This window comes from Ananas comosus, linkage group 14 (genome assembly GCF_001540865.1).
Source record: "Ananas comosus cultivar F153 linkage group 14, ASM154086v1, whole genome shotgun sequence".
Classification (NCBI taxonomy): Eukaryota; Viridiplantae; Streptophyta; class Magnoliopsida; order Poales; family Bromeliaceae; genus Ananas; species Ananas comosus.
This window is the reverse complement of record NC_033634.1, coordinates 3888552-3902076: the sequence shown is the minus strand read 5'-3', so window position 1 is coordinate 3902076 and position 13525 is coordinate 3888552. Positions and strand designations below refer to the sequence as shown.

The following is a 13525-nucleotide window of genomic DNA, read 5'->3' as shown; positions in this document are numbered from 1 at the left end:
CCATGAACAAAAGAGTAATATTTTGGGTTTTGGGTTTTGGGTGAGAATGGATTTTTGAGATGGGTTTTGAGAGTTTGTGGAGATGGGAGTGAGTTGTAGGGAGGCAAAGGGGAACAAGGGGTTGAGTATATAAGAAACAAATGAGAGAGAGAGAGAGAGAGTTGAGAGTTTGTGGAGATGGGAGTGAGTTGTAGGGAGGCAAAGGGGAACAAGGGGTTGAGTATATAAGAAACAAATGAGAGAGAGAGAGAGAGAGAGAGGAGATGCATATTTTTGAAACAAGCGAAAGAGAGAGAGAGGAGATGCATATTTCTGAAACAAGAGAGAGAGAGAGAGGATGCATATTTTTGAAACAAGAGAGAGAGAGGAGATGCATATTTTTGAAACAAGAGAGAGAGAGAGAGAGAGAGAGGATGCATATTTTTGAAACAAAAGAGAGAGAGAGAGAGAGAGAGAGAGAGGAGATGCATAGCCTGTCTGTGGNGAGAGAGAGAGAGAGAGAGAGAGGATGCATATTTTTGAAACAAAAGAGAGAGAGAGAGAGAGAGAGAGAGAGGAGATGCATAGCCTGTCTGTGGGGAATGCAAAACGCATCTGTGGACTGATTTTGTTGACCAATTATTTTGGCTAACTTGCCTTTTTTTTTCTTTTTTTTTTTTGCCTTTCTATTTTTTTTTTCCTACTAACTTTTAACCATTCTATAGTTTCCAAAGCAAATAAAAAAAAAAGAAAAAAAAGAAGAGAAGCAGTTTTTTTTTTTAAGTACACTAATTTTTACCCTCTAATTTGCTTTCTAATGAGCTAACTTTTTTTAAATTTTTTTAAAATTATTTTATTTGAAATATAAACTCTTAATATTGAGTTGGCAAATATTTTGATATTGAGAAGTAAACTGTGAGACCCTTGGTGTTCAGCAGTGAAGGCTTGTCGACATCTCTGGAGAGTGTCGAGACAAGTCTGAGTCACGTTGGCGCGAAATAGACGCAAAACGGACTCTGTGCGACGCGAGAGCAGCATTTAGCAAGAAAATCTACAAAAAAGCTGATTTTTTGCTTGCTGTACCGGTACAGCCATCATCGTGTACCGGTGCACCGCACAGGTTGCGCGCAAACTGGTCTCGGGTTGGCTTCTTGTACCGGTACGCGAGCCCATGTACCGGTACGTCAGGGTAGGTAGGAGGACTTTTTGGTCTTTTTCCACCTCGTTCGTGTCACCCTTTCCCTCTCTCTCTATTTAGGCTTATGTAGAGCTGAGAGAGAGAGTTTGTACTGTCCTTCTACTCCTCTCTCTCTAGTTTCGATCGTGAGCCAAGGAGGGAGCTCGGGTGGAGGTTTCGCCGTCGACGTCGCACCGCGAAGCCGTTCGAGCGTACGTTCGCCGCCGTTGTGTCGCAAGGAGGCCGGGCGAGCATAGATCTTCGCCGTTATTGACGTCGCCCTGGTGCTAGTCGCTGTCGAGGTGGGTATTCCGTCGATTTGCTTCTTCATTTCCAAGCATCATCAAATTCGAGCTATGTGCTGATTTGCAGATTTTTCGGCATTGATCGTTGGCGTTTTGGCTCGTTCTCGGCGTAGGAGCGTCGGATTTTGACGAGATTTGGTTCGTTGGATTCGGGACTTCGAGAGGAATCCACGAAGCCTTTACTTGCCGAATTTGGTGAAGGTTAGCTTGGTTGTATCACTATTTTTCTCTGCTGTTGTTGCTTTGGGCAGATTCGAGGCTTATTGTGGGCTTCTATGTTTAGATCCGTGGAGCATTGTTGTCGCTGGTTCGGGGAGCTGCGCCGAGCTTGACAGGGACTCCGGTGACCTTCTTCACTGTCAGGGATTTACGTTTTAGGTGGGTTAATCATCGGTTTACTTCTAAGTGCCTATATAGTCGACATGCATTCGTGGAATTATTTTGTGTGTAGTAATTGCTCGGTTCATTGATTTACTATGATTAATAATCTGAATTGGAGCCTTGGTTATTATCTTTGGATATATATACATGTTGGACTTGGATGAGTCTTAGGAGAAAACTCGCGATTATGATCGTCATATGCTTAAACTACCTGATTTAGCTATAGGGGCCGTTGTATAAATTTTTACTGTTGCAGTATCCTCTTAGTGGGTATCCCAGATAGTTTAGATTTCAGTTACACTCGTGCTGGGATGTCGAGTGTACTTTTACAGTAGCGTTCAGGCTGTTCCGGACTGTTGAGTGCTGTCGAGGTTGACGGTGGACCCGTATCGCCTATTTGGCGTCGAATTGTGCCGAGGGCACGTTACCTGTTGGTTGTTAGACCAGTTTGAGTCAGTTATTTGACTTTGGCTTTTGAGAGCCTGATTGAGCTCGACAGAGATACGCTGCATACTCGGTTAGGTAGCTCCCACGAGTGCCACTCCGGAGACGGGCGCTGTGCTTTCGCGTTGGTGTCGCTCATGCCGGTTGGACTTACTCTCCACGGATTAATAGTGTGGAGGTAGCTGGATAGTCACAACTGGACAGGGACGGGTGTGTTCATAGTCCCAGGGACGGATATGCATACAGTCCCGATTGGATTGAGTCAGATTTGACATTTCCTAAAGTTGGTTAGTGTAGAGCATGGTAGTGTAGTGATTCATAGCGGTAGATTTTATTCCTGCATTTACTACTATCTTTGCTCCCTTCTGTAGACTTAGTGGGTGGACCGATATTGTTCGAGGGCGGCACCCACTGACGGGAACTAACCTATTTTTACAGTAGTTTTCACCGCCCTGTTTTATCCCCTATTTTGCGAGCCATCGTCTTCGGACTGCTGCTGTTGCCGACCAGGATCGAGGCAAAGGGGCGAGTCACGACGTTAGAGCCCTACCAAACTGGCCGAGCTAGAGGTTACCCCTTACTGCAGGTAGATGCTTCTTGTTTGAGTTCATGTACATAGTATTACTTAACTCGCATGCGAGTCAACTCTATATTTTTGTAATTGGACTATATATATGGAACTCTGTTATGTTTAGCTTCTTGTCTTACTCTAGTAGCTCTATACTATTTTTGTAGTTATTGTATGCGTTTACAGGTACAGCCGTCCTTCGTATACAGGAAAAATCTTTTATACGGTGGATTTGTCGAGCGTACCTGCGGGAACGTGTAATCCGGGGTGACATAAATGATATTTTATATTTTAATACTGTGGATTGTCGGCGTGCCTTTGGCTTGGGAGAACGTTGTAATCCGGGGGCGTGACAATAAATGATTTTGTTCTATATATTATGTTCTTCATTTTTTAAAATAAATATGTAAATTTCTAATTAATTTTTAATATTAAGTTGAACAAATATTTTGATATGAGAAATTAACGCATTTTTTGAATATATTATATTTATTTTTATAAAATATATTATTATATTTTAATTTTAATTTTTTAATAATTATATATTTAATTATTAAATTTTTTTATCGCAGCAGCGAAGTGCGGATTTTATACTTATATATCTCTATATCCTCTCATTAAAGAGAGGCGTTTGGGGAAACCATAGGGTGTATATAATTTTTTTTTGATATCAAAATTTAAAATTTTGATACTTTCAAATTTTAATTTTAAACTTAATTTATAATATTATTTTCAAATTTTAAATTCAAAATTTAAATTAAGCTCTACAACTCTATGAAATTTATTAATTAATTTGTATTAATAATTCATTATATATAATTATAATTAATTAATTTTTATTAATATAGTGTAATAAATTGCGTAATAAAATCTAACCGTATAGATGAATTTTAAATACAGTTAAAAATATCTGTGCATAAAAAATACAATATTAAATTGAGAATAAATTTAGAAATATAGTATATTTCTGTTATATATAAATTAATGTTATTTAAAAACAATTTCTTTTACATTTATTTTTTTATTTATTGATTTTATTTATTATTTTATAATTATCTCAATATTTTCCATTATAATTATTTATAAAATAAATTGTTGTATAAATACTTTGCGCTATACAATTTTTAATGACTTTTATTTTTAAATAGATTTACGGATTAAATTATTTTATATAATTTATTTAATTAATAATAGATTATAAAATATATAAAAAATATAAAAAATAAAATTTATTATAAAAATATTTTTATATCGCAGCAATGCGCAGCAGGCCATATTCACTGATAAATATTAATTTGAGAGTCAGGGTCATTATCAAAAGTCAGGGAGTGACATGTGTCCTCCTCTCCCTCCTTTCTCCACTTAACAATACACATTGCATGCTTCCCAGGTCTACGAAATAATTCAAAACACGAAGCTTATTTTTAATCTATTAATATTTAAAAATTCTATAAAAATATATAATTTGTAATTTGGCCAATTCTATCAAATTATAAAAATCGTTAATATTAATTATCAAATATTTTATTCATTATTAATATATTTTATGTGTAAATATTTGTAGTTACACCTTTATGCAAGCAAAAATTTCTCATTGTTTTTGAAATTTATTATTGCACTCTCTAAATTATCTCTTAACTTAGTGTATATAAAAACCATAACCAACTAATTTAAAGCTTTTAATAGAGATTTTGAAACTAATTCAGTAATATAATTAATTTAATTAAATTTTATATTAAGGATATATAATTATAATATTTTGTATTAGATATTAGTTCTTTTAATATAAGTTATGGTGTATGGTGTTAATATTTACACAAGTATATATATAATATAATATAATATTATATACACCCATTGCATATATCATATGCCCACCAAATATATTACATGATAATTTGAATAAGTCCTCCGCATTGAACTTGTTTAATTAAATTTTTATTTTATAGAATAACTACTTAAAACTACAAGTTTGATAAATTTTTAAATGAAATTTTTAGAATACTTTTAACTCAACAATATTGAAAGTTAAAATATTATAAAAAATTAGTTTTTAAATGCATAAAGACTTATTAATTCTTTTAAAATTTTTTATTATAATTTTTAATTTTTTAATTTTAATAATTATATATATTTGATTTGACTAGAATACTATCGATCTGCTTGAAAGTAACGGACCTCCTCTAGTTTTAAATCGATTCACCACCTAAGCTTAGTGGCTTATTTTTATGATGATAGAACATTTGGTTTAATCATATCTATTTATTCTTTCTATACATTAAAGAGTGTTTGGACCTTGGAGTTGAAACATGTCTCCCACCCCTCCCTACTCTCTCTCCTCTATATATATATATATAATATATAGAGAGAGAGGAGAGAGAATTGAGGGGGGCCTTTTTCCTATGATTTTAAAAGTATCAAATATTGGTGCTGTAAATTTTTAGCATTGGTAAATTTTTAGCCATGGGCCCTCTAGGGTTAAATTTTTTAAAGTTCAAATTTCACATTAAATTTGAATTAAATATTGATCAATGTTTTAAATTTTATTTGTAAATTAAAATTCAATATAAAATTTTAAAATTCAAATTTATTGATTTATATTTAAATAAATATTTAAATTTTATTTTTTTTTAAATTTGAATTCTAGAATTTAAATTTAAATTTAAATTCTAAAAAATTTTTTTATTTAAATTTAAATTGGAATCTAGAATTTAAATTAAAATTTGAATCTTAAATTGTGAATTCTAGAATTTAATTTAAATTCTAATTTTTTTGTTGAACTTTTATTTTAAAATTTAATTTAATTATTAAGTATAACTTAAATTTTAAATTCAAATTGTAAATTAAATTTATGTCTTAAATTTTAATTATAAATTCAACTCAGATTTAAGTTTAAATTTAAATTTTAAAAAATAACTTTGAATTCTAAATATTAATTTAAATTTAAATTTTTAATTTAAATTGTAAGCATAAGTAGTTTGTTTATATTTTCACCTCTTTATATATAATTTAATAATTAAAAAATTAAAAAATTATAGTTTTAATTTTTTACTTTATACCAACCAAACAATCGAACTGAAAAGTCACTTTCGTAAAAGTTACTTTCGTAAAAATAATTTTTTTCACTTCGCCGATTTTCGAGTAACCAAACATGCCCTTTGTAAAGCATTTTGAAATTTTTTTTTCTGTTGAAAAATGGGTTTCGAATATTTGGTTGGTAGTAAATTTTTTTTTTTTTTTTTAGGGTGTATTTGTTTCGTCGGAAAAGTATCTTGAAAAAAAAAAATTAATGGAAAACTAAAACTTTCGGCGTTTGTACGGTCGTAAAGAAATTTTTTCGAAAAGTTTGTTTTACGGATTGTCAGGAAATAGGGGAAGAGAGAAGAGGAGAGAGAGAGAGAAAGCAATTCATCGAATGGAAAAGGCGTCGTCACTTCTCTTCGCCGGAACCCACTTCGACCGGAAGCGCTTCGGCTCCGACATCGCCCGCTTCAAGGCAAAAAAACAAAACCCTAACCCTAACCCTAACCCTGGTTCTGCTCTTCCTCTTCTTCTTCGTAACATCGCTTTCTATGTATCTTTATCTACAGCCGAAGGAGCCGCGGCCGCCGCCGCCGCCGCCGCCTCCGGAGGATGCCAGAAAAGAAGAAGCAGAGCCGCCGGGGTCGCCGGAGAAGAAGGAGAAGAAGAGGAAGCGGAAGGACAAATCCTCCGCTTCCGCGGAGATCGTCGAGGGTTTCAACGTGTTCGGGTGCTCTGGATCCGTTTCTTCTGTGAGAAACCCTAGATCCGGGGAAGCGGATGGCTCTAATACTCATAGGAAGGAACTGGCAAGGGAGATCGAGGTCGGCCAAGTTGCTGATTTGAGTATCTTGTTTAATTTCTATTTTTTTGGCTAAAGATTTCGTTTTAATTTGGATTTTGTTGTTGTTGGTGTGGCGTTACAGAGAGCTTCGATTCTGCGGAAGAAGCATGGGATTCATATTTCAGGTTATAATGTTCCTGCACCGCTTGAGAGTTTTGAAGAACTGAGTTCAAGGTTGGTTTTTGTTGTTCATCACGTTAGCTGCAGTGTTGCTGATTTACTAATTTTGGATATTTGTGATATGTTTTGGATTGATAATGTTTTTACTAGATTCCATAGGAGGAACAAGTGCAATGCTGATCTAATACTAGTAGGGATCTTTTGTTTTGCATAATATTATTGCAAAGATTCTTTTATATGTAAGAATTAATGGTCTATTTATTCAAGATAGTTATTTTGCACTATATATTGGAAAATAGAATTATATGCTAGAACTTGACTTTTTCGTGTTGCTCTACTGAAAACGGCATTGACAATTGACATTTTTGGGCTTGCATTTTTTGTTGGCTTTATCTTTTGTGAATATTTATTTTGGGAGCCTCAGGACTGATGCCTGAACCCAATCTTAACCATTCTCAACTGCATCTGTATCACGTATCTTATATCTTAATTCATATGCATAGGATGTTATCAAAGTAGTTTATTATTGAGTTGTAAATCAAAGAGGGATTCAAAATCATGAAATCCAAAAAGGTTCTGATGACCTTTTGAGACCTCTGATATTTTTTAAAAATGTGGAAGATTTTCACAAAGTTGGAAATATAAACCTAATTAAATTCAGATGTGCAAAAGATTAATTGGTCATAAATTACATAACGCTGATAGAAAATATGTTTTTTTCTCAAATTTGATCGTTCAAAACCATATGGTAGTTGCTTCTAGAAGTTAGGAACATATTACTGACCAATTCTTGTGTAAAATATTTTTGACATATGGTCAAGGATTGCCATTCCAGTTGGCACGATCTGGCACAGTCGGCATGTGCTGCCTGTGCCGATAAGCTCTTGCTAACTGTGCCAACATATAAAATGGGGCGTGCGCTGGCGTGGTGTGCCGTGCTGTTGGCACATTAAATGCCCGTACTACTGGCTCGACAATCCTTGCATGGGGTTGTAGTGAGCTGGTCAAGGTGGATATTATGATTCAAGGGTTGGTATTACCTGTGGTGTTGATTTCTCTCTCTCTCTCTCTCTCTCTCTCTCTCTCTGGTTCTGGTTGTTATCGGAGGTTTCTTTCTAAACCATTTTGGGTCATTTCCAACTTTCCATCTACATTAGTATTTCTAATTCTCTACAGCATAAAATTGTAACAACACACCTATGTACGAATCTTATATGTTGTAAATGCCATTGGCAAATCAACTGAATATTAAGAGATCCCATGTTATGTACACTTATTGGAGACCGACCTTTCATTTTTTCCAATTAGCATTATTGAAGTGTCTGTTGAAGCTTGAAAAGTGAAAAATTGAAAGGTTTTAGCATGGGTATAGATATGAACTAAGAATTGTAACGAAAACATCATTATTTAAATTAGGATAGTTTGAAAGAAAAACAAATTAAAAATTTAAATCTTACCTAAATGGTAGAGACAAACTCATACAACTTAGTTTCTTTCTCATAGGATTTCCTTAATCGATATTTTAGTATGCTTTACTATTGTAGCGCACAAATGAGGGGCCTTTGTACTCTTTTTCCTTAAAAAAATTATTGAAAAACGGGATGTCAACCAAAAGAAAAAGTTTTAAGCCCTTCATATAAATGGCATATAGTAGAGGGGTCCAAATACAATTTTATATTTATAAAATTTTTTTTTAATACACTTCGCAATAGTTGATAGCATTTCAACAGAGTTTTTCCAAACATCTTTCTATGCCAAATGTAATAATGCGAAACAACAGTTTTTCTCTAAAAGCGTAAGCTGGTAGAGAATGGTGTTCTTATATTTTTTATATTTAACATTCCCCCTCACGTTTGGGCTCGAGACTTTTGATAGGCCATGACGTGGACTCGAATTAAATGGAAGTAAATCAATTATGCAAGGAGCCTGGTGTAACTTGAATTCAGGATCTCCTGCTTTGATACCATATTAAATAATGCGAAACAACCATTTTTCTCTAAAACTTAAGCTGGTAGAGAATGGTGTTTTTATATTTTTATATTTAAAAGTAGACAACACTTTTATAGCTGAATTAGACAAACCATCTACATTTGTTTCAATAACATCGCACTATTTTATATAGCACCTTTTCAACCACACTACACTCGATAGCTTGGCTAAACGGGCCTTCTACCATCTTGCTCTAATAGGCTATCAACTCTACCAATGTTATTTAATCCTTATATACTCTACCACCCGTGTCAACGTTATCAATTTATTGTGGCTCTATTCTATCCAAAAATAATTATCAGGAATATTACCGAGTTGAAAAGTAGACATAAATCAAATCTATATACACCAAATTTTGTAACTTGTAAGAAAAGCAATGAACCTAGTCCGTGACAAGCATACTATAGTATTTGGTGGTGACAGACTCAAAACCCACATGGTGTTGCAAAATTTATTCAGAATGTTGCATATGGTTCGGCACGATACAACCCCCGTACCGACCGCATAGCTCAAACCCCCTACTTTTAAATTAGTAAGTAATTTCTCAACAAAAGTATGAAAAATACATAATAAATTCAGTAATATTTGTTGCTAAAGAAAAGTAAAAAATTAGATTTTTTCATGTCATTTAGTGTCGCACATGTATTTTGTACCTGCACGGCATGGGCATCACCTGCGCTCATGTGTCCGTACGTGCTTGCAATTCGTACGACGATTGTGCTACATGACTTAAATCTTAGTTTTAAATGGTACTTTGCAGACTTAGGATTCAATTTCATAGGAACTTTGGGTTTCCTATTCATTATGTCATAAACAATCCAACAGTCTTTGAATTTGCTTAAGAAACTATTTTAAGGTGTAAGATTCAATGAACATTTGTTGATCTTCTATAGTACCGATTTTCGCGTTAAATTAAATTTTCGTTGAATGTATCGAAAGAACGGCTTCAATAACGCTTGTAGTTTTAATTTATTTCTGACGTCTAATTAATGCAAACATTTGACACCATAAAATCTACAATTTGAATGATACAAGATGAAATGCTTGTAGCAGGCCTGTTAACAAATAACATTTCAGGATTGTGCAAAATTGTTGGATCTTTCTACATATATCTTTTGTCGCATGTACATGGGAAATGCTATTACTTGCTAGATCAAAAGTTCCGACTCAGAATTTTCTTTTAAATAACATTGGCAACTCCATGAATCAAATTTTGTTTAGCGACCGAGTGGTCAGCCTGCCTATATATTTCAATGATGATGAACATGTTAATATTATTGTTTCTATTTGGTTATTGTCTGGTTGTCATTTTTCATTGTTTTATTTTCTTTAATATGGTGTACCCCGCCATTAATCTCTGTATTATATTTCTCTCACCTCCACTGCTCTGTCCACTTCTGCATATATCAATGGCAGAAATTTTTACATTCTGGTGTATCAAGTTTCCTAAATTTACTGTTGCTATCTTTGTATGCTATTTACAATAACTTGTTAATTTCATAATTTATTAATTGGACATGGTATGGCTTGCAAATCCAATTGGTTGCAGAACGTTTCTGGACTTGCGGATTTCAAAACTCTACACCATCATAGGCATGCTTTATTCGCAGTGCCTCCTCTCAGTAAGCTCGTTTACCTTCGCGTCTTCCCATTTTCTTAATATTTCGAGTCCGTCCTTTCCAAAAAAAAAGTGATAATTTGTAAGTTATTGTAGAATAATAGCTTGACTATCCTGTATCTATGCATAGCAAGAGGTCGCTCTGTGCATCCAAACGTCTGCGCAAGACATTGGGCTTTCTATTCTTCTAATACCTTATTGAAATTAAGGTAGTATTTTTCAGTTTGGTTAATTTTCCATAAGAAATAGACACTGGGCATACTTCAAGTCTAAATTTGCTGCTAACACTCTAGAACTAAGGGATGTGTAAAAGCTTGATCTTTGCCTACTCGAGAAATTATGCTGTCATTCAAACACAAAGAGTGTAAGAATTGTCTAAAGAAGGAAATTTATATCAAATAATGAACTAAGGACCATCTTGCCATCTGGTGGATTTTAAAAATATCATTGGCGCACATTCTGTTCAATACTGCCAACTCGGTTGGACTTTGCTTTGAGAAAAGAAAGCTCATTAATAGGTTTGTGTTCTAAAAGTATCAGGTCTTTATAAATCCTTTTCTTAGTTTTCTTTTATTTGCCGTATTATAAAAGTTCAAAGGAACAATATTATTATTGATCTCTTTAGCTTCAAAAATCAAGTATGCCTTTAGATTTTCTCTTACCTGTAGTTTATCCATTGCTTTGAAGCAAACTTCTCTATTGTAACCAGTAACTTTCCCCTGATCTTATCAATTCTATTTCATTGTTCTTTTTTGCGTAAAAGCAATCCTATAGATATCTCTCGCCATATTATTTTCTTAAGTGGTAACAGTTCTTTTGATGTTGTATCAATTAATGTCAATTTCTTCTAATACTTGTGTTTCTGAAAAGTGAATCTGTTTGCTGTCGAGTCATTCTAAGTTATTTCAAATTCATTTAAAAAGAAAAATCTACAGATTGTTTTATTTGAGTGTCGAAGTGTAATAGTCGATTACCATATACTCATGATATTAATTTTGAATTCAAGGGCTGTAAACGCATCATGAATATTTAGTTGAAGACTTGTTGCTTGAACTCTAATTTGTCAAAGTACTCTTCTTGTAAATATTGTTGGTAATCACATCTCTTGAACGTTCCTAATATTTGACCACTGGTTTTTAAATCATATAAGTGGATGAAGAAAAAAGGGATTTGTTAGAAATTTAAATCCTTTATTTGCTTGCTTGCAGGTGTGAGTACGCTTGTCTTGGAATGATATCAGTATAAGCTATTTGAGCTTGATTTGTGGAGCAAGTATGATCTGTGTTAAGTCTTGCTTCGAATCCTTCAATATTCGTTCTGTATTCAGTCCACCGTTGCCTGATTCTCTGTTTAAGGAACTTGCGCGTTTCATGAATGCATGAGCATTTTCGACGTCATCTGTGGTAGAAAGTTGAGTATTCCATCAGCTCACACCTGAATTCCATTTGTTTATCATTTATCATTCTCATAAGCATTCCTCACAATAATTCTGAGTACCATTGATGTACCCGTCATTGTGTACTCTGCTCAGTTGTTTATTTAAGCCTTAATATGACATCTATACAGGATTTCTGCTTCCGAGTTGATCAACGCAAAACTGGTTTTGCTGGAAGCTGAGAAGGAAAGCGCTGCACTTCGTCAAAGGCTTTGCTGAGTAGCTTCTTATCCTTGCTAGTTTTTCCACAATTTACTTCTGAATCATCTAGTGTCATTTGGTATTTTATGCTCAATACTTAAAGCAATAAAAAGCAAGTATTTACGAAAAGTAATTTTTATTCTTCAACAAGCAACACTTTTCTAGCTGCTTTCTTTTGGATAGTTGTGGCTTGTTGAATATCCAGTCTTGATGGACCCTCTAGGGATGAATGCGTACGAGAATAAGCTTTATGGCTATAGCTCCTGTTTATTAAGGACCAATTTGGTAGTTGAATTCGAGAGGTCATGAGAATTTGAGAGTTGCTAAACTTGATAGAAGGAATAGCGAACTGAAGCAAACACTATAGATCAACACAAGTTTATCACCATGAAAGATGTGCCGATGTCCATAATAGCCCTTAGGAATAATATGAGATCATTTATGTTATTCTCCTGTTATAGTGTGTTTTTAATTGTCTGATCAATGAAATTCCTTAACTCATATAAGCTTTTTATGACAGCTGAGTTAATTCGTCTACCTAAATCTTGACAGAACACTGTGAGAGTGTTTAGCATCACTAATGGCAGCATTAGGAGAATGCATTTTTCTGTTTTTATTTATTATTTTGCTGTTTGCTGTCAACAGTTTCATTTACGAAATGCTAAGTATTTTAATCTTTTAATTTTCTTTTCCACCTTGCATGTCTCTAAATCCTCCAGTATGCGTGTTTCTGTTTCTAAAGCAAATAAGAAGAGCAAAGAACTGTACCAAGAGTTACATTTGATGACATATAAAGCGATGTGATTCCAATGCGACCTCACATACAGCAGTACATTTATATAAAAGAAAAATACGAAGTTTTTAAAGCATTATCCGAATTGATCTCCGTCAAAAATGCACTCTAATATTATTATTGACCACTTGAATTACTGAATAATCTAGTTAAAGAGACACACTATCCCTTTTCATAAATTGTCCCCCTCCTCCGGTACTTTGATGATCATTTTTTCCCCTCTCACTGTTAATTCTTTATCTGCCCATTAACTAGGAACCAGTTTTTTCATATATAATTGAAAAGGGTGACAATTAGGGCTTTCAAGGTGTTCCCGTGGTCGCGTATTGTTGCCCCCAAGATAGGGCAGCCGGTAGGGGGGGGGGGGGGGGCTGTGTGTTCTGCAGGACACCCCATCCACGATACCCAGTGTGATCGCTGAGACAACAACGATACCCCTGGACGTAGCCGCACATCAGTATGTGCCGATTTTTATTTTTTTGTATTTGTTATCAAATCAAATCTAGAATTGTCTATTACAGTAAGAAAAAAATAGAAATACTAAAACCTAAATTCGATTTGACTAATTCCAATTAACCTAAATAATCTAACTATTAAAATTATCTAAATCGTTAAAATTACCTTATTTAATGTACTCTGATATCGAATTC

At 34.0% G+C, this 13525-nt stretch overlaps 1 protein-coding gene and 1 long non-coding RNA gene across 2 annotated transcripts; both read left to right on the top strand.

The window, feature by feature from the left end:
* On the top strand, positions 501-1835 carry LOC109720665. The gene is made up of 3 exons (XR_002219029.1): positions 501-1458; positions 1529-1662; positions 1745-1835. It is a non-coding gene; the product is annotated as an uncharacterized LOC109720665 (long non-coding RNA).
* LOC109720566 (DEAD-box ATP-dependent RNA helicase 57-like) lies at positions 6138-7127 on the top strand. Its single transcript, XM_020247781.1, has 3 exons — positions 6138-6350; positions 6445-6699; positions 6802-7127. Exons 1-3 carry the CDS (start codon positions 6270-6272, stop codon positions 7051-7053), a joined length of 588 nt encoding a protein of 195 aa, XP_020103370.1. The 5' UTR covers positions 6138-6269; the 3' UTR covers positions 7054-7127.